General features: G+C 42.4%; 1 protein-coding gene across 1 annotated transcript in view; it reads right to left on the bottom strand.

Annotated features, from left to right (window-relative positions):
- Positions 1–6,854: 6,854 nt before the first annotated feature.
- The window catches only part of xxylt1 (xyloside xylosyltransferase 1), a 35,482-nt gene continuing 19,095 nt past the window's right edge, over positions 6,855–23,241 (bottom strand). The window contains exon 5 of the mRNA XM_085132340.1: positions 6,855–11,402. Coding sequence (XP_084988466.1) covers positions 11,006–11,402 — 397 coding nt within the window. The 3' untranslated portion in view covers positions 6,855–11,005. The remainder of the gene's footprint in view (positions 11,403–23,241) is intronic.

Raw genomic sequence — 23,241 nt, 5'->3', positions numbered from 1 at the left:
GAAACTGGACATTAAGTGAATCCACTGCATTGAAGATAGGTTCAGTTTCTATGACCTCAACATGATAGAGTCGTGAGTCACCTCAGACTGTAAATCAGATTCTGCAGTTAAATACAAGATTAGAAGTCAGTGTGGACACGTCTCCCTGTGGAGAAGTAGGGCGACACAGAGACCTAATTTCAGCTAGACAGAGTCATATATTATATGGGTCAGCCTCCCGGCCAGTGTTCACAGTTTGTATCCTTCCAGAAGGCATTGTGATTCCATATCTCGTGTATTAATGGCTGTAATGTGTCTAGGTGTAGCTCTTGGTTGAAGTATCCCACTGTCTGCCCATTGTGAGATGCCATATTCCCCGTGGTTGGTGACGCACCTCTCCAATGAACCAGTCCCACTCCCACTCAATCATTCACATGAAACTCAACATAAATTTCTAAGAAAAGTAAAGAAACTTTATTATTATATAAATATATATTGCCAAAGCATGTCTGCCTTCACATGCATATGAACTTGGTTTAATATGATGTTGGCCCAACAGCTTCAACTGTTCTGGGAAGGCTTTCCACGAGGTTTAGGAGTGTTTATGAGAAAACACTGGCTTATTAACTCCACTCAAATTCATCCCAAAGGTTTTCTGTCAGGTTGAGATCAGAACTCTATGCAGGTCAGTCAAGTTCTTCTACACCAGACTTGCTCATCTGTGTCTTTATGGACCTTGCTTTGTGCGCTGGTGTGCAGTCATGTTGGAGCAGGAAGAGGCCATCCTAAAACTGTTCCCACAAAGTTGGGAACATGAAATCATCCAAAGTGTCTTGGTATGCTGAAGCATTAAGAGTTCCTTTCACTGGAATTAAGGGAGCCCAGCACCTGAAACTCAACTCCACACCATAATCCCCCCTTCACCAAACTTTACACTTGGCACAATCCACTTGATATCAGGTGACAGTACCACAATGGAATTCACTGAGCTCCCGAGAGCAACCCACTCTACACATCACTGGGTGCTTGATTTTATACACCTGCAGCCTTGGAAGTGATTGGAACACCTGAATTCAGTTAATGCTTTTGCCAATACCGTGTATATAAAAAGACATACACACATATTTGTGTGTGTTTGCTGTTCTCCTCAGTATTCAGTTCAACAGTTACTTCAAAGAACTTTATTTTGTGAGGTAAAGAATGAACAACGTTAGAGAGAAAACTGCAACAAACAGATAATCCCCTACAAGTGGCCCAATGGTGACAGCAGGAAGAAGGAACTCACTTTTAACAGGAACAGATCTCCAGCACAAAGTGAATTAGTACAGCCTCTGAAACATACTCATAGTATAGGAATTTGCATGATAAGGTGGGGCCAGGTTTCACAATGAGCTCACCCGAAACCCTGGCTGATTGGGACTAGGGATGGGTACCGGTGCTGCGAGACCTCACACCGAGTACATCTACTGCGGGTGTGGTGCCTGTTATTGTGTGGTGCCTGGTGTGAGTAGCTTAATGTTGTTCGTGTGTAATTTACGTTGAGTAGGCTAACCACGTTATTACATTAATGCATGTAAGGTGAACTAGCAAACATCATCATAGCTACATGCAGCTGTCTTCTTGTTTGATGGCAGATACTCCCTTCACCCTGACCAAAAAGGCTAAAATGACCAAAGAAAAAGTGGAAAACAGTTAAACATGAGAGGTTTTTGGACAAAGTTTGTGTTTTTTCCATTGTTTAAGCTGCTTCCAGCCAAGAGTGATACCATATATGCCCCATAGCTGCAGAACAGGCTAACATTGTTATCTTTTTACAAAAAAACAGCTGAACATGAGAGGTTTTTGGACCAATTTTGTGTTCTCCATTCTTTAAGCACCGGTTTGAGCACCGTTTAAGCACCGGCACCGTTTCAAAAGTACCGGTTTGGCACCGGTATCGGATAAAACCTAAACGATACCCATCCCTAATTGGGACCCACACCCAGTTTCACACCTTGGCTCAGGCGATTAGAGGATCATCAGGGGGTCCTTTTGTCCCTCTGTGGGGGGAAACTCCCACTAGGTTTAAAACTGGGACTCCCCACCATTTGACCTTAGAACTGCAGAAGCTTCTCGAATGAGAGGTGAAACGTCTTCAAGCAATTTAAAGAAGTCCAGACGTTTTTCTTTCCAAGCTCCTTTGACTACAATGACCTGGATGACTGAGAACCTTCACAGACACACCATAGTATAAAAATATTGTCTTCTACCAGGTATTTCTGTACAAATATAACCTGCCATTTAAAGATAATATTGAATTATTGTTAAGACAATTGAATACAAACTTTATTTCAAATTTCTAATTGTAATAAATGTCCTCAGCTAGTGAGATTCAGCCCTAAGATCAGTTCTAGTGGCGCTATGTGGGGAAAAGAATCACTTAAAAATAAGTTAGAATCATTTCTGTTGTGAGCACCAGTAGATTTTGTGTGCTGCTGCTTCTCTGGATTCACCGTTTGTGGATTTATCCAACTGAATTCAACGTGATGTAAGCTAATGCTACACAAGCTATCGTGCATGTGAGAATTCAGCGAGTGAATCTAAGCAACACCACCACCCAACTCCACCCGGATCATGAACAACACAGTCCCTCTGCACCAGTTAATCACTGTAAACTTATTAAACCAGTGTGGCCTGCACTAAAACTACCTGGTATTTTCATGCAACCGTTGAATACCAGAGATGTAGTATACTTGAAGTTTTGCAGGATGTTTCACAATATAAAAAAACAGCCACACATTGTGTAAATGAGACTTTTCACCTGGGTAAATAAAGGATGATGAAACAAAAGGGGAAAAATGAACAAGGGCATTACAGGAATGCTTAAAATTTCCAGTCTAACAAGTTTTGAAATAACTCCTGTCTCACATCTTTCTCTGTCTCTGCGTGGCGTTATCTCCTTCTTATCCCCCCTGGGAAATCTATTCCATCAGTGAGTGTCACATAGAATAATAGCTCATCACCTTACTGCATAAAACTTTATAAAACTGCACAGTTCAAACCTGTTGTTTGGCTAATCTAATCAGCCTCAGTCAACAGCGCTGACAGTCCGTGGCCCAATTTCAGGCCGTGCCATTTGCACTGATGTTTCATCGCTTGTGATTCATGAAATGATCCTCTGCTGTCATCATAATCTTCCCTCTTGTTTAGAAGTTACAGCTGTTGTGACACTGAGAGGCTGAAAACAGGGCAATCTCCAAAAGCCACAGATGGCGGTGGCGTGTGTGAGTGCATGTTAATTTGTGTACTGCTATGCATATGCAAAAACTTGGGTGCCAAGATCGGAGCCTGATGAAAAATAGTAATGGGTAGAGAGGGGAAGGAGGACAGGAAAGAAGACCTGAACATTTGCATACAGATCATCGTCCTTTATCACTATTGTTCTTGTCTGAAGCTTTAATCTGTTTCCTGATACTCCACCCAAAGTTTTTATTTAGGTTTGTATTAGGTCACTGGCATTAAAGCCTTTTAGGCTTAGTTCAGTGTAAAGTAGTAAGCCTGTGTTTGGTGACAAATTGGATAAAGTTTAATGTTTGTCATTGATTACACTCACCTTGGGACTGACTATTGTTAGAAATTGTTGAATTGTTTTTCTCTGTCCTCTGAATGAAACACTTTAATGCATATTGACTGACTATGTCAAGGTTAGACACGTGCTGTTGTGGGAACTCGTACACAGCATCAGTGCATCAAACTGCTGTTGAACCACACGTGACATGAATTAGAACACAGGTATTCACCATGATTGTGCTTTGAATATGAAGCGATAGATGCTATTGAAAGAAACCTTTTTTAACATCACTACATTGTCTTATAATCTGGACTTGTTGGCTTGCAGTGAATTTTAACTTGGTTTTTAGACACAGCAGAACATTTGACAGGTTAAGTGTCATAATTACATCTTTATTGTCATTTCACATGTACAGAAATCAGATTTAACCCTCTCAGTGCAAACGTCTGATTCATCCAACCCCATTGAAAGTAAATGTATTTTAAAAAAGGCCATAAAAATATACATGTAAGTGCATTGGATCATATCTGTTATTAATCTCTGTCTCTCTTCCACAGCATGTCTTTTATCCTGTCTTCCTTCTCTCACTCCAACCGGTCGCAGCAGATGGCCCCGCCCCTCCCTGAGCCTGGTTCTGCTGGAGGTTTCTTCCTGTTAAAAGGGAGTTTTTCCTTCCCACTGTCGCCAAAGTGCTGCTCATAGGGGGTCATATGATTGTTGGGTTTTTCTCTGTATCTATGAAGCGTCTTGAGGCGACTTTTGTTGTGATTTGGCGCTATATAAATAAAATTGAATTGAATTGAAAGTGTCACATCATATCACACATAAAAGACATTTAAGCTGAAACAATAAAATAATTCATTGTGTTAAAAAGTTGCACAGCTCGAGCAGTGGAAATGAAGTTGTTTCTGTTGGATAAAGTCTTTTTTTTAATCTCTTTGTCCTTGCCTGAGGGCAGCTGTTCAAACAGAAGGTGTCTGGGGTTGGATGCTCTGGGCTGTTTTGAGGCAGCAAAGTTCCTGCAGAGAGGAGAGAGGACATCTGATGGTCTTCTGGGAAGTGGTGATGACTATCTGCAGCATTTATCACTCTGCCACCGTGCAGCTGCTAAACCACACACTGTTTCAGTATGTCAATATGCTCTCTATGGTAAAAGGACACAAGCAGTTTTTGGATGTGTTGGTTCTCCCTGGAGATCCTCAGGAAGTGAAGCCTCTGCTGTGCCTGCTTTCTGTCGGTGCTCCAGGTCAGGTCCCCTTTGATGTGCACATCGCAGATCCGGAAGTTTGACACCCTTTCCACACATTCCCCACTGATGAAAATGGACAGAATTCCAATTTCCTTCCTCCTGTTAATCATCAGCTCATTGGTGTTGGTGGTGTTAAGGATCAAGTTGTAATCCTTTTACACCAACCATCCACCCCAGAGATGAGCCCCAATACGGTGGTGTAATCCACAAGTTTGATGATGCTGCTGCTGGAGTGGGCGAGTATGCAATGGGAAGTAGGGAGGGTGAAGAGTAGGGAGCCCTGTGGGGGAGTCAGAGCTGAAACTGAGAGGTGAGGAGATGTGGTGGCCGTCTCTCACCCTCTGGGAGTGATCAGAAGGTTTTTATCCAGAGGCAGATGGAGTGAGGCAGTCCCAGGTCTGTCAGTTTGCAGCAAGGATGGTTTTAAATGTTGTGCTAAAGTCCCCAATAATTAAATATTGCACACATACACAGCATGTACATAATGCAACGTTGTATCTATTTTAATATAATGCTCTTCCAGGCTGGCTGGTGTGTTTTCCCTTTAGTTTCGGGTAAAAGGATAAAAACTAAAAATATTTTTTTTATCGTGCATATTGAGTTCTAAAGACATTTATGGAGTCTGAGTAAAGCAACAATGGGTGCAGAACAAACTGTACAGATGGATGAAGGCCACTTATTCAACTTTTTAGTGGGCAGCCTGCCCGGTCTATGGGTGGGAGAGATACTAGAGAGAAAACAGGCGAGGGAGAGACAAGGTGGAGGAGCTCTCAGGAAGGTACTGGCCTACATTTGTTTTTCCAATTGGTGTGTTGTGCTGTCTACACTCTCATACACACAAACAATCACACACGGGTTAAAGTGAAAACACTCCACGTACACATATTTGCACACGGGTTACGTGGAGCTCCTGTCAGCTGAATGTGTTTCAGAAGCAGCAAAGGCAATATATCTTTGATTCGATATGGTCTGAATGTTCAAATTGGACAGACTGTCAGAAGTCTGCTGAATTTCAATTACTTTTCTCTTTCTACCACAGCAGCTGTCACCATAAGCCAGCAGTTTAGGTGTTCAATTTTAATTACACACGTGCGTTTGCCTGAATTTTTAATTATGCCTATCAAGTGCTGGTGGAACATTGACTGAAGAAGAGGAGAAATGAGTGCTCAAGGGGGACGGCTGTCTGCTCCCCATCTGACGAGAGGTGAGCAGCAGGCTTAGGGAAAAAAATCAAGCGCAGATAAAAACAACAGATAAGAAACACTGAAGGTCCACAAACACCGCGTCCTTCTTTGTGCTCGAGCTGGATACAGGTGTCAAGGAAAACTGCTCCTGTGGTTTTGATCAAAATGAGAAAATCTATCTTGTTACCATCCCAGAAAAGGTGACACAGAGGTGTATTAGCGCACGTAGCATGGAGAGCTACAACTGAAAACATCTGGCTGCTTGAAAAGCAAAAAACAAAAATGGTGCACCTGAACCTGTCGCCTACGGCAAACTGAAGGAGAGCAGATATTGTTTCAAAAACACGTTTCAGAGTAAGCTATGCTGATTTCTTTCTACTTTTTTCAATTAAATGTAGGTTCTGAATTTGCCCGTCAGTGTGTTTTTGTTTGTCGCTGCGATCTCTGCTGTCATGATTAAACTCTATGAAAAGCAGAAAAGAAACGAGCCCGTCATCTCCTCGCTGATTGTCACATTAACACAACAGGAACAGGCCACAATACGCTGCACCCGGCTGCACAAGAAAACACCATTCAAACGATTGCAGACGTTTACAAGGACAAGTGAATGAAGGCTGTCACTGATGACAAAGATAACATCATTGCATTCTTGCAAATATTCTGCCTATGGAGCTTTAACTGGGTGTGATGGGAAATTTGAGTGAGAGAAATGGGTCAGGCCTGGCTTGCAGCCGATAAACAAGAGCACAGACGTGGACTGGTGTTATAACATAAGCGAGGTTGATCTGTTCACATATGCATTTTTATACTTTACGTAACTAAACGCATCCTCTTGTACTGAAGTGTTGGCAGCTTTGCCTCCCACGCGCACACAAACAATAAGGACAAAGAATTTTAATAACAGCAAGACATTTTATTTAGGAAAGAGAAACACACACAATGTAACAACATTTTAAAGATTTGATAACTCTGCTGCTGTCACAGGAAGACATTAGCATCATCTGCTGAGGGGTTATTAAAGTGAAAAATACAGACAGCTGTTACTTTGGTAAGTATAGTGTTAGTACATCAATGCCACACACACCAGATTATTCACACTCTCCAAGATCTCAGTCAGATTAACCAGGGTGTAGTTGCTTGTCTGTCTAAGTTTTGTTGTCACTGCTTGACTGCATCTGCACAAACTAATGACTAATGAAAAGCCAACGAGATGTCAAAGAGGCTCACAAACAGGAACAGACAGATGACGGATGCCTCACAATTGCATAAGTTCATTGGTCCTTTAGCCAAATGAGCTAAAACACTTTATACAAAGTCTGAGTGTTTGAAGGACACAACAGAAACAACTGACGTGGCAATGGATGCACGTAACACAGGAATAAGCACTCGACAATACCGATCGACTGACCAGTGACCCCGTCTGTTTCATGCATATTCAGCACATGGACAGCAGTGCAGACAAACAGTCGCATGCACACTCGCAAATAGGGCTGCCACAAACGATTATTTTGATAGTCGACTAGTCACCGATTATTTTTGCGATTAGTCGACTAATCAGATCATCATCCATTGGACCTAAAACATACAGCTTATTGCACCAGCAGCATCTGCTCTTATATAACTATCATTAGCTTACAGCTTTAAGTGTTTAAGGTATGTGCTAACTAAAAATAAAGACAAGATGATAGTTTATTAAATTTTAATGAAATTTGCAGATTGTTTCGGTGAAGTTTAATAAACTCCTTGCTATCTAAAATACAACAACACCGGAGTATATTCTTGAGCATCTCACACTTCTGATAATCAGCTGTCTGCTTGATGTTTATTCAGCTGTGTAAAAACTATAACTTTAATCTCAGCCAAACAGATTTACTCAGGAACAAATAAAATACTAAAAAAAAAGCCAAACAATAACATTTTGAAGTTATCTAAGTGACTTATATATATTTAACCTGAGTAGCGAAAGACGGCAGTGGGTTTGAAAACAATTTGCCGGGAGTCCGGTGTTCTCACGGCTCTAGTGAGTCTTGCCCCCGGCTAGCTATCGAGCTAGTGGGTAACAGACGTCTCCGAAAACGTCGGAGCGCTTTTGAAAATATGTGGTGTCTTGATAAACTGAACAGATGTTTGAGGTTTACACAGCTACATTCTCGCCTGAAAATATGTTAAACGTTTATTTTGTGACCCAGAAAGAATAATAAGAGTAATATTAAAACTAACTAGCTGCCGCCATTGTTGTAAACTGAGTTGGGCTGCGCTGACTTCTGGAACACAGCTTTTTCTTCTTCGGGGTTTAACGGCAGCTGGCATCCTTGTACATGCAGTGCTGCCATCTTCTGTTTCAGTCCGTTATTACACTCTTAAATCCTACTACTTATTCCTGTCTTTTGGGATCTTACAAAGCTTCAAACGACGCGTCGACTATTAAATTAGTCGTCGACGATTTTGATAGTCGATGTAATCCTGACTAGTCGACTAATCGTGGCAGCTTTACTCGCAAACACGCGTTAATATGTCGTTACTGTGGAGGCTCTCCACTGTAAGTAAAGACTCACAGTGGAGGTAGGGGGAGAACCATGAAAGCGTTCACATCACCATTTAAAAGAAGGGAACGTGGCTAAAGCTAAAGCTAGCCAGAGCTCAGAGCCAGCTTTCTGTGAGCCTCGGTATGAGCAAAGGACCAAAGCAGTTACAGGAAAGTTGTGTAGTTGAGTGAAAATAAAAAAGGATCACTGTTCTGTTATTTGGTAAATTTATATGCAAAATGATCTAAGAAACTGACATTAGTTCTGTTTATATCAATAAAGCATTTTATTTTCAATTGTTTCAGTAACAGAAGGTCCTGTAACTCCAAACTGTAATTGGTGCATTAAAGAAAACGTAATTTTTCTATAATCTGTCAGGTGTCGTTCTTAGAAAGAAAATCAGAATTGGCAACAAACAAACAAAAACAACCTGGAATCAAAAATTGCAGTGAGTGAATCTCTAGACGATACACATGTAACATTTTTTTAGATGATGACACAAATAGGTTTGTATGTGTTAGCAGAGTACCAACAAGAAACTGATACACAAGTTTTTAGTTCACACACAAACCATCACATGGATATATTGTATGACACTTACAGTACAGCTGTTGGCAGGGGTCCATAAGACCAAGCTGCAAAGTTTGGTTTCATCCTTCCCTTTAATAATCTATCCTTTCTGGTGCATGACTGTACTTTAAAAAATTGTACATGCTTTCTGATAGATTATCAATATCAACCATTTTATGTCATTTTAAACACTGTAATGCACTGAAACTGATAGTGATGTACACTGATAGTGGCAATCCCAGTAAAACTAATGTAATCATCATGTAACCAGTAAAGCCACTGGCTCTGTTAGTAGTAAAACAGAAAAAGCTATAAGGTGTTGAGAACTGAAGACATTCTTTTTATAGTCTTGTTCCACTGTTCGTTTTCTCCTCAGCAGCGTGCTTCAGTGCTACATAAAGCGATTAAGTTTCTGATTAATATCGAGTGTTGACATTTCTTTGAATCTGAGCAGGACTTCACTGAGCACAGCAAGAAAACTGAAAAGTGGGTCAGCGTCTGCAGTCACGCTTTTGGCCGCGGCGCTCCTTCAGAAACGTGTGTCTGAATGAAGTGGGTCTGTTTGGCCTCGGCTACACTGCAAACACGGGGCACAAACAACAGCCTTCAGTGTCGTCATTGTTAATCGTTATCTCTCCAATCCCCGTGGCCAGCTCTCTGCTGTCTCCCCCACCCACTCACTCTGCTTTTCTACCTGTAAAGACGTGTTTGAAAAGAGCTGTGGCTGACCCACAAAGTCCACGACGAGCGATCCCTCTGGTTGCAAGAAAGAAAAAATAGACGTAATTGACAGAGATTAGCCGTCACCTGCTACGGTGTGATGTAGGCTGAACTTGGGACACTGAAAACTCGACGTGTTGGAGAACGAAGCGAGCCGAGGTCGGTCTAGCATTTGCTTCACTGCATTAATATTTCAACATCAGTTAGTGATTTGGGAGTTACTGCGTTAAATACTGTACACTACTTGGTGTACTTGATTCTCTTGTTTTTAAGTTTGTTAAACACATAAACTGTAAATATATAAACAATAAACCTAAATCAAACAATTTTTTCTCTCCACAGAAATAAAAGATGCTTCTCATGTGACATCATTATTGCACTGCTCAAGAGCTGTCTGCCATATTGGATGCAGTTGCTAGGGAAACATATATTCCCCAACGAGTTGGCAGCTGACTCCTGGAAGTTGCTGGCTCTTGCTGTGTGAACTCTGTTTCGTAGAAGGAAATACACCAAAAACCTCACAGTGATTGCTTTGGTTGCTCGCAGATTTCCACAGTTGCCCGTACCTACACGATGCTGTCTGCAAACACTCGCTAACTACTAGCAGAGCTGCAGTAAAACCTGGAAAAGTGTGGCGCACCTTTCATGTTGTCACTGCAGCTCAGGCCAATATGCTAGCAGCCAAAGCAATTCCAAGGTTTTTGCCAACCAGCAGAGGAATACAGTTTTCCCAAAGGTTCCCAGCCTGTTTGACTCGTGCTTTAGCAATTATTTTTCAAGCACTGTCATCAATCTTACGCAACAACTCACAACTCCTTCACAGCTCCCTCACGACCGCTGGTTGCCACACACCAGTCTGTGTGGCTGGGGTCTAAGTCACATCCAAACTAGCAAACAGGTTTATGCGTTTGCGGAACATGAAGGAGCGGTAAAATCCTTCTGCAGTGACGGGCTCAAATCCCACATGGACCTGTACACATTACATCATAATGTCATGTGTGTAGTACCTGAAAAAACAACCTCCTGTTAATACACTACTCTGTACGACTGTAATGCAGAGCTGTTTTCACTCATAATGGCGACCTGTGCTAAAACAACTTCCACAAACACCACATCTTGTTGGGGGGTGGGGTCCCCTTGGCCAGCAGGGGGCAACGTATCTGACTGCGGTCACAAAAGGGAACTGCCATAAAATGAAAACAGTTGTAGTATCAAACCAGTGTAGATCTCAGTCGTCTGGTATAGGGGTGTTACAGTTCCCATGATAGATATAGACAGGTCCATCGCAGCGATAATACAACTGAAATATGTCTCCGTATCCGTGATCCCTCCACCAGGTGCACAGCTGCCGGTTCCAGCCACACGCCAAGGAGTAAAACAGTTCAGGATGCTCCATTCCGATCATGGTAAAGAAGTCTTGATCACCCAGGTGGCCTCTAAAGCGATACTGGTCTGTTAGCTTGGCCACATTGCTGGGCTCCAGCAGCTTATTGTAAAGAGCCGAGGACCTCATAGCAGCTAGGTCCAACAACATCACACCGCTGTTGAAGCCCGGGAGGCCGTCAGGAGGAGGTTCCCCGACTCTGGTCTGAGGGTTCTCCTTCCGGTACTGCCAGAAAGTGTGCCTGAGGAAAAAAGAAGAGGTGCCAGAATAAGGATCGGTCTGCATGTCGAAGTGCATTTGGGCAAAATGTGTGTAACAGTCAAAACACTTAAAAACAGAGTAGGTTGAATATGAAGGGTTGGAGGTAAGGGAAAGTTGCCTTTTTTCAGACTGATGACTTCGTTTGAAGAAGAAACATAAGTAGTCATGACCTTTTGTTTCTTTCCCTCATGCATTTGTCAGGAAAACTATTGCTGTGGTTTAGGCGTCCCTATCAAATTTAGGGAGCTCAGGATTTTTATGCTGCTGCTTGTACCGTTTTTATTTTTAGGGAGTGGGGGTGGGGATGAAGTGTTTGCTTCAAGAAAGTACAAAATGCTCCTTCTGTGCACTGACAGCTGGTGCAAAGATGTTTCGTGCCAACTGAAGACGAGGATGAATGGAAATGTGCTCTTACTTGCTTGCTTGTGCACACGTACACACAGATACAGCTTATTCTTAGTTTGGGCCACAGAGGAGGAAAGCTACAGTAGATGAAATAGTAACGCAGAAACAGAAAACAAAATTAACCACTCATTTAATTTCTGCTCTGTTGACTTTTTGGATAAATCAATGCATGTGGGCGGCAAAAAAATGAAAAAGAATAAATAAAAATCACACACAGTTTGCATTTGTCTTTCTCTGTGTGTGTGCAGTTTGATCAAATCTTGTGGGAGCAGGAGATTCTGAGTCACACTTTCGTATTATTACTGACCTATATTCGGCAGCTGTAGCTTATCCTCACAGTTTTATAGAGTGTGGTGGTTAGTGACTGGGGACTTGGGGCCCCTGTGGAGTATTTATCATTTTAAAGACATTCAGTGTGTGTACGTGCACGGAGATGTATCCAGAGTAAACATGGTGAAGTCAGGGAACATTTACATTTCTGTTTTGCTGCTCTGAGTAAGTAAGTAAGCATACACTGAGTAAAATACATTAAGAACAATAAATTGCATTTTCTTCAGCATCATGATGGCCAGTAATGTACGACTTCTATCATACTAGTTACAGACATGACAAATAAGGCAACAGGACACCGTCCTTTTTTTGGACAAAAATGCACTCCAGAGTTTATGTCAAGCTAATATTAGTCAAAATTTCCCTGTTCTTAGCTGTCAGCGAAGAACAAGAAACTGAGGGTAGACAGCAGGGTCAGAAGCTGGCAAACACCATGAAAGCATAGATCCATTCTGCGTTGTGTTAACGATTCGATGGTGGCGGCGTACGCATCTTTTGATGGCTGCTTCCAGCAGAATAACGTGCCACATGTCACAAAACATCTCAAACTGGTTTCTTGAACATGACAGTGAGTTCACACATTTCGGTGCTTTTTTTTCCTGAGCTGTGATACACTTTGGATTCTAGCCAATCATTTTACGTTTCCGAGGATAGTAGGCGGGTCCAGGTACAGTGGGGCAAAAAAGTATTTAGTCAGCCACCGATTGTGCAAGTTCCCCCACTTAAAATGATGATAGAGGTCAGTAATTTGCACCAGAGGTACACTTCAACTGTGAGAGACAGAATGTGAAAAAAAAATCCATGAATTCACATGGTAGGATTTGTAAAGAATTTATTCGTAAATCAGGGTGGAAAATAAGTATTTGGTCAATAACAAAAATACAACTCAATACTTTGTAACATAACCTTTGTTGGCAATAACAGAGGTCAAACGTTTACTATAGGTCTTTACCAGGTTTGCACACACAGTAGCTGGTATTTTGGCCCATTCCTCCATGCAGATCTTCTCAAGAGCAGTGATGTTTTGGGGCTGTCGCCGAGCAACACGGACTTTCAACTCCCGCCACAGATTTTCTATGGGGTTGAGGTCTGGAGACTGGCTAGGCCACTCCAGGACTTTCAAATGCTTCTTACGGAGCCACTCCTTTGTTGCCCGGGCGGTGTGTTTTGGATCATTGTCATGTTGGAAGACCCAGCCTCGTTTCATCTTCAAAGTTCTCACTGATGGAAGGAGGTTTTGGCTCAAAATCTCACGATACTTGGCCCCATTCATTCTGTCCTTAACACGGATCAGTCGTCCTGTCCCCTTGGCAGAAAAACAGCCCCATAGCATGATGTTTCCACCCCCATGCTTCACAGTAGGTATGGTGTTCTTGGGATGCAACTCAGTATTCTTCTTCCTCCAAACACGACGAGTTGAGTTTATACCAAAAAGTTCTACTTTGGTTTCATCTGACCACATGACATTCTCCCAATCCTCTGCTGTATCATCCATGTGCTCTCTGGCAAACTTCAGACGGGCCTGGACATGCACTGGCTTCAGCAGCGGAACACGTCTGGCACTGCGGGATTTGATTCCCTGCCGTTGTAGTGTGTTACTGATGGTAACCTTTGTTACTTTGGTCCCAGCTCTCTGCAGGTCATTCACCAGGTCCCCCCGTGTGGTTCTGGGATCTTTGCTCACCGTTCTCATGATCATTTTGACCCCACGGGATGAGATCTTGCGTGGAGCCCCAGATCGAGGGAGATTATCAGTGGTCTTGTATGTCTTCCATTTTCTGATGATTGCTCCCACAGTTGATTTTTTCACACCAAGCTGCTTGCCTATTGTAGATTCACTCTTCCCAGTCTGGTGCAGGTCTACAATTCTTTTCCTGGTGTCCTTCAAAAGCTCTTTGGTCTTGGCCATGGCGGAGTTTGGAGTCTGACTGGTTGAGGCTGTGGACAGGTGTCTTTTATACAGATGATGAGGTCAAACAGGTGCCATTCATACAGGTAACGAGTGGGGGACAGAAAAGCTTCTTACAGAAGACGTTACAGGTCTGTGAGAGCCAGGGATTTTCCTTGTTTGAGGTGACCAAATACTTATTTTCCACCCTGATTTACGAATAAATTCTTTACAAATCCTACCATGTGAATTCATGGATTTTTTTTTCACATTCTGTCTCTCACAGTTGAAGTGTACCTCTGGTGCAAATTACTGACCTCTGTCATCATTTTAAGTGGGGGAACTTGCACAATCGGTGGCTGACTAAATACTTTTTTGCCCCACTGTACGTACGTTCTTTTAGAGCAGAGCTACAGATTAAAATGCCCAAGGCGAAGCGGTCAAAGTCTGACTGTACTTCACAGCAAAAGATGCAAACTCAGCAGCTGCAACAAGTGCTTTAAGCTGATACTGTGATAATGTCAAAGGAGGTAACACCTCAAATCCGATGAAACACCTGGCGACGCATAGCGTTTTGTTAAAGCCGAGAAATGCGCCGTATTTGATAGCTTGCTGCGAGACCTCACACCGAGCACATCTACTGCGGGTGTGGTGCCTGTTATCGGACCCGGAGTTAGCAACATCCCCCAAAAACCCGAAGAGGAGAGTCCTGGCCCCTAGCCCTGCCAGTGTAGCAGAAATGATGAGGATGATGATGCAGCAGCAGCAGCCGTTCTGCTCTGCGTGAGTAGCTTAATGTTGTTCGTGTGTAATTTACGTTGAGTAGGCTAACCACGTTATTACATTAATGCATGTAAGGTGAACTAGCAAACATCATCATAGCTACATGCGGCTGTCTTCTTGTTTGATGGCAGATACTCCCTTCACCCTGGACAAAAAGGCTAAAATGACCAAAGAAAAAGTGGAAAACAGTTAAACATGAGAGGTTTTTGGACAAAGTTTGTGTTTTTTTTCCATTGTTTAAGCTGCTTCCAGCCAAGAGTGATACCATATATGCCCCATAGCTGCAGAAAAGGCTAACATTGTTATCTTTTTACAAAAAAACAGCTGAACATGAGAGGTTTTTGGACCAATTTTGTGTTCTCTATTCTTTAAGCACCGTTTTGAGCACCGTTTAAGCACCGGCGCCGTTTCAAAAGTACCGGTTTGGCACCGGTATCGGATAAAACCTAAACGATACCCATCCCTACTCAAATGACCTCTACAGTCACCAGATCTAAGGAAATTCACATCATGGACGTGTAGCCAACCAATCTGCAGCGACTGTGCGATACAATCATGTCAACGTGGGAGAAAAAAGGCATAGTCCCAAGTTTAAAGAAAAGCCTTTTAAACTTTAATGAAACGTTCCGCTCTACGTTTGGAGAAGGTTAGAAAACTGAGCAAATAATAGAGAATGGCTCTCCATGCTATGACACAAAGACTTTCTCTGGCTTTGTACCAGCACACTCACACCACATTCACTCAAAGTGAGCAAATAAGCTCACCAGCTCAGATTAGGGCTCATACTCTTCACACCTCCGTCCTCTCCTGCCTTGAATTTTCACTGCCAACCTTTCAAATCAAGTGTCTCTCTCACTTGTGAAAGAATGAAAAGCAGTAGCTGGTGACAAGGGACGTCTGTGCTGCCATCCCCTCCACATGCATGCTTCTGCTTCTTCAGAATATGAGACAGCCTGGTTTCTGATAACTGCAAAAAATGTGCTAACCGACAGACGGGAGTCTGGGCTGTGCAAATGAAAAGTCCGGCCCTTTTCGTCTGTAGTTCGGATACACAGAAACACATTAAAATTCCAGGATGGATGCAAAAGAGACGCTTTAATAGAAGAGATGATAAAGAGCTTAAATTTAGAATAGAGTCATTAAAAAGCAAGATTAAAGTAATTTAACAACGTCACGTTAAACAAGGTTTGGCAATTCTGTTGACTGAATGAAGGCATCACGGTAGACTCGCTGTTCTTGATGCTGACCGCCAGATGCAAAATCTAATTTTATTAAGATCAATGAGTGTCTCAGTGTCCGTGCTACATTAGTCATTATTTCATATTAAGCATTCGGTATTATCTTACAGCAAAAAGTGGAAACATGTGGGATGCATCGCACAACGGAGCCTCAAAACACAAAGCTTAAAGAGAGCAATTTCCTTGCTGCTCATTGTGTGCGCCCGTGGCTGTGGCACTTATGTAAGCATGTCTCCGGGGTTTTAAAACATTACGAAGACAGCTGCAAGGGAAGAGACACGGGGCATTTCTTCCAATAATGAACTTTTCAGGGGCAGGATGTGCTCTCGGTGTGGCTGGTGGGAGGATGCAATCTCCTGCATAATGCTCGCTCCATTAGCACCAAAACGCAGTGCGAGCCGAGAGCTGAGAGCTCTCTCTGCTCGGCACAGGAGAAGAGGACGTGGACGCTGCCTCGCTAATAGCAAGTCTCAAAAATGTAAATATTATCAAGTCCATTAGCTGGAGGCCAATTAACAGGGCAGCATGCAGAGATAACAGATAACGGATCGGCTTCTCCAATGTTCACTCAGTCTGGGTTAAATGTAATTAAATAAAACGCTTCTTTCTTTTGGGGTGCAGAGTCAGTGCTACTTATTTCATTTGGATCATGCGTCCTGACATCACACAGGTCATGACCTGTCGCTGCAATTGGAACAACAACAAATCCTCAACACAAAACAAGAGAAAGAAAAACAATAAAAACTTGATTCTCTGTATTTTCTATTGATCTCAACCAGCGGCTACAGCAATATCCTCCAGAATTTCAGTGACGCAAAAGCTAACCGCTGTCAACACTTTCAAATTTCCTTTAAAAGGGAGAAAAATCAATTGCAGCTCGGGGAATGTGCTTTTAACCCCCACAAACTGCAGAGTGAGTGAGTCACATGTCAGTGCAGAGACAGACACTGAGACAATGTTGAAAAACTTAAGCTGATATACGATTTCTTGGTATTCTGCTGCTGAATACGCCCGTCCAGGCCCACAGGAGGACATTAGTGGGGATTCCCAGTGTTGGTAAACCACTGGGAAGAACAGAGACACCACATTTACTGATTAGCATGCGCACACACACACTGCTTTTCCACTGATGGCACTTCTCCACCACACATGACAAGCAAGCATCAATCAAATCCTGAGAGCAAACAAAGCATCACAAACAGCATATAAATGTGGCTGTAGAAACATATTTGCTACAGAGGAATTTAACTTTGGTTGGCGTGAGTTATTAGGAGTTAGTGGTAAGATTAATGCACAGGCACTGCAGAGAAGACGATATTAATATCACACTTGTCACCTTCAATATCACGTGCACTTGAAATCTTAATCTATAACTTCACGCTGACAAGATTTCCTGTACTTTATCATACACAAGCACTCTGTGTACGATGTGTATGCCTGAGAAATTGCTGGTAAAAATTGGTAAATGTACTGATTCTTATAGAGCGCTTTTCTACTCTCACGGAGCACTCAAAGCGCTCTATACAACACGCCTCATTCACCAAATCACACCCATTCTCACAAGCACTTTATCTACACTTAGTGCTTTCTAACGACATTCATACACATTCATACTCCGATGGATGCATCGGAGAGCAAGTTGGGGTTAGTATCTTGCCCAAGGATAGTTGACATGCAGACTGGAGGAGCCTGGGATCGAACCACCGACCTTCCGATCAGTAGGTGACCTGCTCTACCTCCTGTCTACAGCCACCATAGTGAAGGGTTTAAAAATAGTGCAAAGAAAGCAAACCTGTGACTTGTTACCCTTTTTGGCTTCTTTCTAAAATTAAACACTTTTCGATTAATTGTTTCATTAGCGCACAGTCTTCAAGAGCCCACAGGAAACCACCTGCCCGTGTTTGTACCAGTATAGCAGCTGCTCCTGCATGAAACTTCCCACCTGGACTTGGCTCATTGAGTCTCAGTATCTCACACACACAGACATCGACACACACACACACACACACACACACACACACACACACACACACACACACACACACACACACACAGTGACGTCCTGTTTTGATGCTGCGCCGGGGTGGAAAACATTGAAGTAGTCTAAACGGACCTGGTGTGTTTGTTTTATTATCTTAGAGAAAACTGGAAAAAATCAGCTGAGGAACAAAGAGCCTGAAAATCGGGGCCCTTGATTGCCTGTGTACACACACACACACACACCCACACACACACACACACACACACACACACACACACACACACACACACAGTTAAATCAATGACTAAATGACTGAATCAGTGTACAGAGCTTGACAGAAATATAATTACCCTTTGCAGAAACACAGACCTCAACAACTGTGATTGGTCAGTTTGATAGTAATATGCAGCAGCAGCAGCAGCAGTGATTAGCACACGGCTTGTACCTTTCTGAAACAAAGTAATTATAGGCTTGCTTGCTCATTATGCTATGCAACAGCTAGTATTTCGTCAATGTATCCATGCATTTGTCAGGTTTTCCTATCACTGTCACTATCACTGTGCATACACTGAAGTCTTCTCTCCTTCATATGTTCCACTAAAAGCAACCATTTTTTAAGATTTATTAGCGAGCAGCTCAGTTTCCCTTCTGTGGGTGCAGACGCCAGTGAGTACGTTAAATACTGGCAACCCCTCATAAGTATGGCAATGCAGCTACCCATCACCCTCCCAGCAGACACACTTACTATGTTGGTTTGTTCTCAAGTTTGCATTCACAACAGTTTCAGAAAACGTACTCTGACCTTGAGGTCGAGGTCACTGAGATTCAAACTCATCCAAGGGTTTGAATAGATGCACCTATGAGCCTTTCATTCATAAAGTTCAGAAATGCAACAGTAAGAAAGCCAATAAGAGTATGTTGAGAGAACCTGACCAGACATCTGTTACCACATCTGCTTATTTTAACACCTTTGTATGTTAATAAAATATAACGAGCATTTAAGGCGAGGATGACGGGAGGAAAGATTCAATCTGGAGCGTCACATCGAAGCGCTGGATCCATGTCCAAGAGGATTTAATACATTTCCACTGCCTAACGAGGGCACTCAGAGTTTTGTACTGTATGAATCAACCTGGCGTGTTGCTGGATTCTGAGTGTGAGTGATGAACAGTTTGTTTACTCCTGGTTCTGACAGAGAGACGGGAGATAAATATGAATTGCAGGACGAGAGCACTTCTTAACAGGTGACTCATCGTGGTTCCTGCCAAATCCTCAGTTATTATTCTGGCATGAGAGACTCAAAATAACATTTTCACCATAGTTGTCATAATTTGGCCTTCTGACTCTGACCTCATAGTTATGCCACTTGCAGAATCTCATTTTAAGCCAGTTATAAATCTGACTTATGAATCGGTGCAAGTGTAAAGTCACAATCTAGGACATTCCTCTATCAGCAGGTTTGACAACACAGCTTGTAACTCTGACATCATCTCATAAACTTTACTACAAACCAGATTTTAGATCGGACAGAGTGTTTAGGGACAGCCCGCCAGACTTCTAAACCATTTGACTAACGTAGTAAAGGCCTGTTACCACATGTGGAGCCCTTTCCACTGTAAAAACTCTCCAAAAACTTCCATTTGAATTTCTGTATCCTGGTGCTTTCAAAAGGATCCCTGCTGGTTTGACTGATTGTTTTATTCCCAGTGAAAAACGCTTCTTTTTGTATTTGTTTTTTAAATCGTTTTCTGAATCTTCGCTGTGAAGTGACAACAATTATTTATGAACTGTGTTATTTCTTTTCAGTTCACCTGCTGTTTCTTGTGTATCTCATTGGCCTGTCAATCAGCGGGTTTAACTTTCAGATTTCAGTGTTGGTGAATTTGTCTTTTCTTCATAGTTGGAGAAAAGACAAATGACAGATTAGTACCAAGCTTTGCTGAATGGCAAAACATGCTTCTAGAAACAAAAGAGCTGGGTAGCCGGTCTGATTGGTTCAGCTGAGGTAAAGTCCAATATAGAGCAGGGCGATATGACCAAAAATATTTATCACGATATACATTTGAAAATTTGCGATAACGATATAATTGACACTAGACAAAATACTTTACAACTCCACAACTTTATTAGTGCAAAAGACATTTCCAGTGGAAATTGGCCGACATATCCTCAGCATAACCATGTATAATATCCACAAAACTTAAAAAGAGGTTATACACACACAATACGGTAATATTATGTTGAAGCACAGTACGTATCACTCCGCGAGGCTCCGCCTACGATAGCCGTAATGCTCCGACAATCCATCAAGCGGTGCGGCTTCGTAGCTTAGCAAAGTCGTACTAAAACATTTGGCAGATTTTCGAGCGCCGTGTACATAAAATCGTTTCGAGGTCAGTAAACACAACCAGAATTCAAACATAAAGCACACGGGATTATAAGGGGCACTGTCGATTTTCAGAAAAATCAAAGGATTGATTTTAAGTGCGCCGTATTTTCCAAAAAACACGGTAATAACGACGGCCCGCTAGCATGCGCTACCAAAAATAGTGCTTTGTTGTGTGTCTGACGGATGGAAGCTAAACCAGTTCCACACCACTGAAGTTGCAGCATTTTTACAAACCAATTCTCGTTCATCCGTTTCATTTAACGATCACTTTCGCTCTTCTCATTCTGCAACGCCGCCATGTGCGTATGTAACCATAGGCACTGCGCATGCGCGTTTTACCCATATTCTATCGCGACATTTCATTTTCCTATCGTTGCCCAAAATTACACCGGTATTACCATGAACGGTATGCTATAGCCCAGCCCTAGTCCAATACACCCTTAATAAATACCAGTTATGCAACAAGTGCTCGAGGTTCAAGTTTCAAGTCCAGATGACAATATGAAAATAATAAACTAGCAACACTACTTGGAAACGACGCAAATAAGTTAAGCGCATTAGGATGATGCTGGCACGACAGAGGTGAAATATGAGTCTCTGCAGATATGAGAGCCTCATTTTACCACAGAAACAAAGCATTTCCCCTTAAACTGTGTTTGTCTCCAGTAAGTTAATTTCTTCCATAGCTGTCAAACACATAACAGAGATGTCTTTTTTCCAAAACCCTGAAAGGATGCAGTTTCATAAATCAAATTCAAATTAATTTCAGATTCTGCAGGAATTTCGCCTCGTGTCGATATTTCACAATCCCAGTGTTTCATTTCGCATGAAAATCCTGCAACTACAATCAGAAAGGCTGCTTAATTTCCTGTTAAAGGCTGCATTGCAACTTTTTCATTTGTGCTTGTATCTGAGAAAGACACACAGTGTTTAGGTTCCTGTGAATCAGTTTGGACACCAGACCTCTGATGTTCCTGTGAGAGAGAGACACCAACTGTGAGCATGCATGTGGGGCGCAAAAAGGCTGAAATCCATCTGGGGTCAACAAGAGCGACTGAGATTTGTACAGCGTTTCAACCTGTTATTAATATTTCATTAAATATGTGGTATGTACACTTACACCACTTACAAACGTATGCATGCACGATCCCGATCAATTCAAGGGTTGCTTGTCACCTTCAGGGACTTTATACTTCATTTGACAAAAGAATTAGCAGATGAAGATGAACTTCCTGCTTCCTGTCTTCTCTCTCTGCTTTCTATTTCTCTCCCTCTCCCTTACTTTTTGTCAGGCCAGTGGATTAAATCATGTTAATGTCCCACTATCGGTCGAAAGTGGTACTGGTGACCAAAACACATATAAAACAGACATGGATATGTATCCATATGTGTCCACATCTCCTCAGATCTGACATGGTCTGCCCACATTCAGGTCCAGTCCGAAAAGGCTAGGCAGCGCCTGTACCACCTGCGACAACTGAGGAAGTTTGGGGTCTCGTTGCTTTCTGTATGACTTTATCAGTGTCTCACATTGTTGTTGAAGAGTTTTGGTCCACTCCTCTTGACGATGCCATTTCAGTTCATTGAGGTTTACCTGCATTTGTTTATGCGCTGCTCTCTTTTGGTCGCAACACAGTATTTCAGCCAGGTTCAACTTAACATGAAATAAAAAAATAAAATAAAATAGTTGGGAACATTCCTATGCATCTCTGGGTTTTTGTCACAGCCGTGCGGCCCGGGATTTGAACCCGGGACCTCTCACAGTCTCATCTGTCCAAACAACATTATTCCAGATGTCTTGTGGTCCATTTAGATGCAGCTTTGCAAACCTACGCCGTGCTGCCGTGTTGTTTTTATAATAATAATAATAATAATGGATTGGATTTATATAGCGCTTTTCAAGGCACCCAAAACGCTTTACAATGCCACTATCGAACCGGCGACCTTCCGGTTACAGATGCGTTTCCCAACCCCCTGAGCCACGGTCGCCCCATTTTAGCAAGAAGAAGCTTTCTTTTTGCAACCCATCCAAACAAGCCACACTTTTTTTTTTCTATTTGTACTGTCATGAACATAAAGCATCATCTAACATGTTGAATGAGGCCTGTAGACCATAGTTGTCAATCTTTGGCCGCGGGCCTAATTACATTTGGGCCACGAAGCCATACCAAATTACTATCAGAGCTGGCCTACTGGTATTATACAGCTAATATATATATTGTTTAGTATTAAGCTTTGCTTGTTCCATATTCACTTTTTCAGCAAAACGTGTTTGAGTCCATAAGAAAAGATTCATTCTTATATCTGGAGGAATAAATATATTTCAATAAATATTAACGTTAGCCCGCGACTTTGTTCCAGTTTTGAATTTTGGCCCACTGTGTATTTGAGTTTGACACCCCTGCTGTAGAGTCTGAGATGCAGCTCTGGGATTTTTGCAGTGGTCTCACCTCGGGGTGAATTTGCTGGCACGTCCACTCCTGGGAAGGAGTGTTAAATGCTTTGCACTTGTGAATAGTCATTCTCGCTGGATGAATTGTTTGGAACTGGCCTTATGACCCTTCCCAGATTGATGAGCAGCAACAATTGCTTCTCTAACATCACTGCTGACGTCTTTCCTCACTGGCACTGTGTTAAAGACACACCTGAACGCTCCAGACCAGAAAACTGACAAAACTTCTCAATGACTCAAGTGCACTTAGCCGTTTATGACCTTCTTATATGCTCTTTGTTAAATGCATAGTGACACAATATAGTATATGCTGTGTGCCACTGTTAATCTGAGGTTGTAGTTATCACATTTTT

This window comes from Neolamprologus multifasciatus, chromosome 15, assembly GCF_963576455.1.
Source record: "Neolamprologus multifasciatus chromosome 15, fNeoMul1.2, whole genome shotgun sequence".
NCBI lineage: Eukaryota > Metazoa > Chordata > Actinopteri > Cichliformes > Cichlidae > Neolamprologus > Neolamprologus multifasciatus.
Note: the sequence above shows the minus strand (reverse complement) of the source record. Positions and strands in the feature narration are given on the sequence as shown.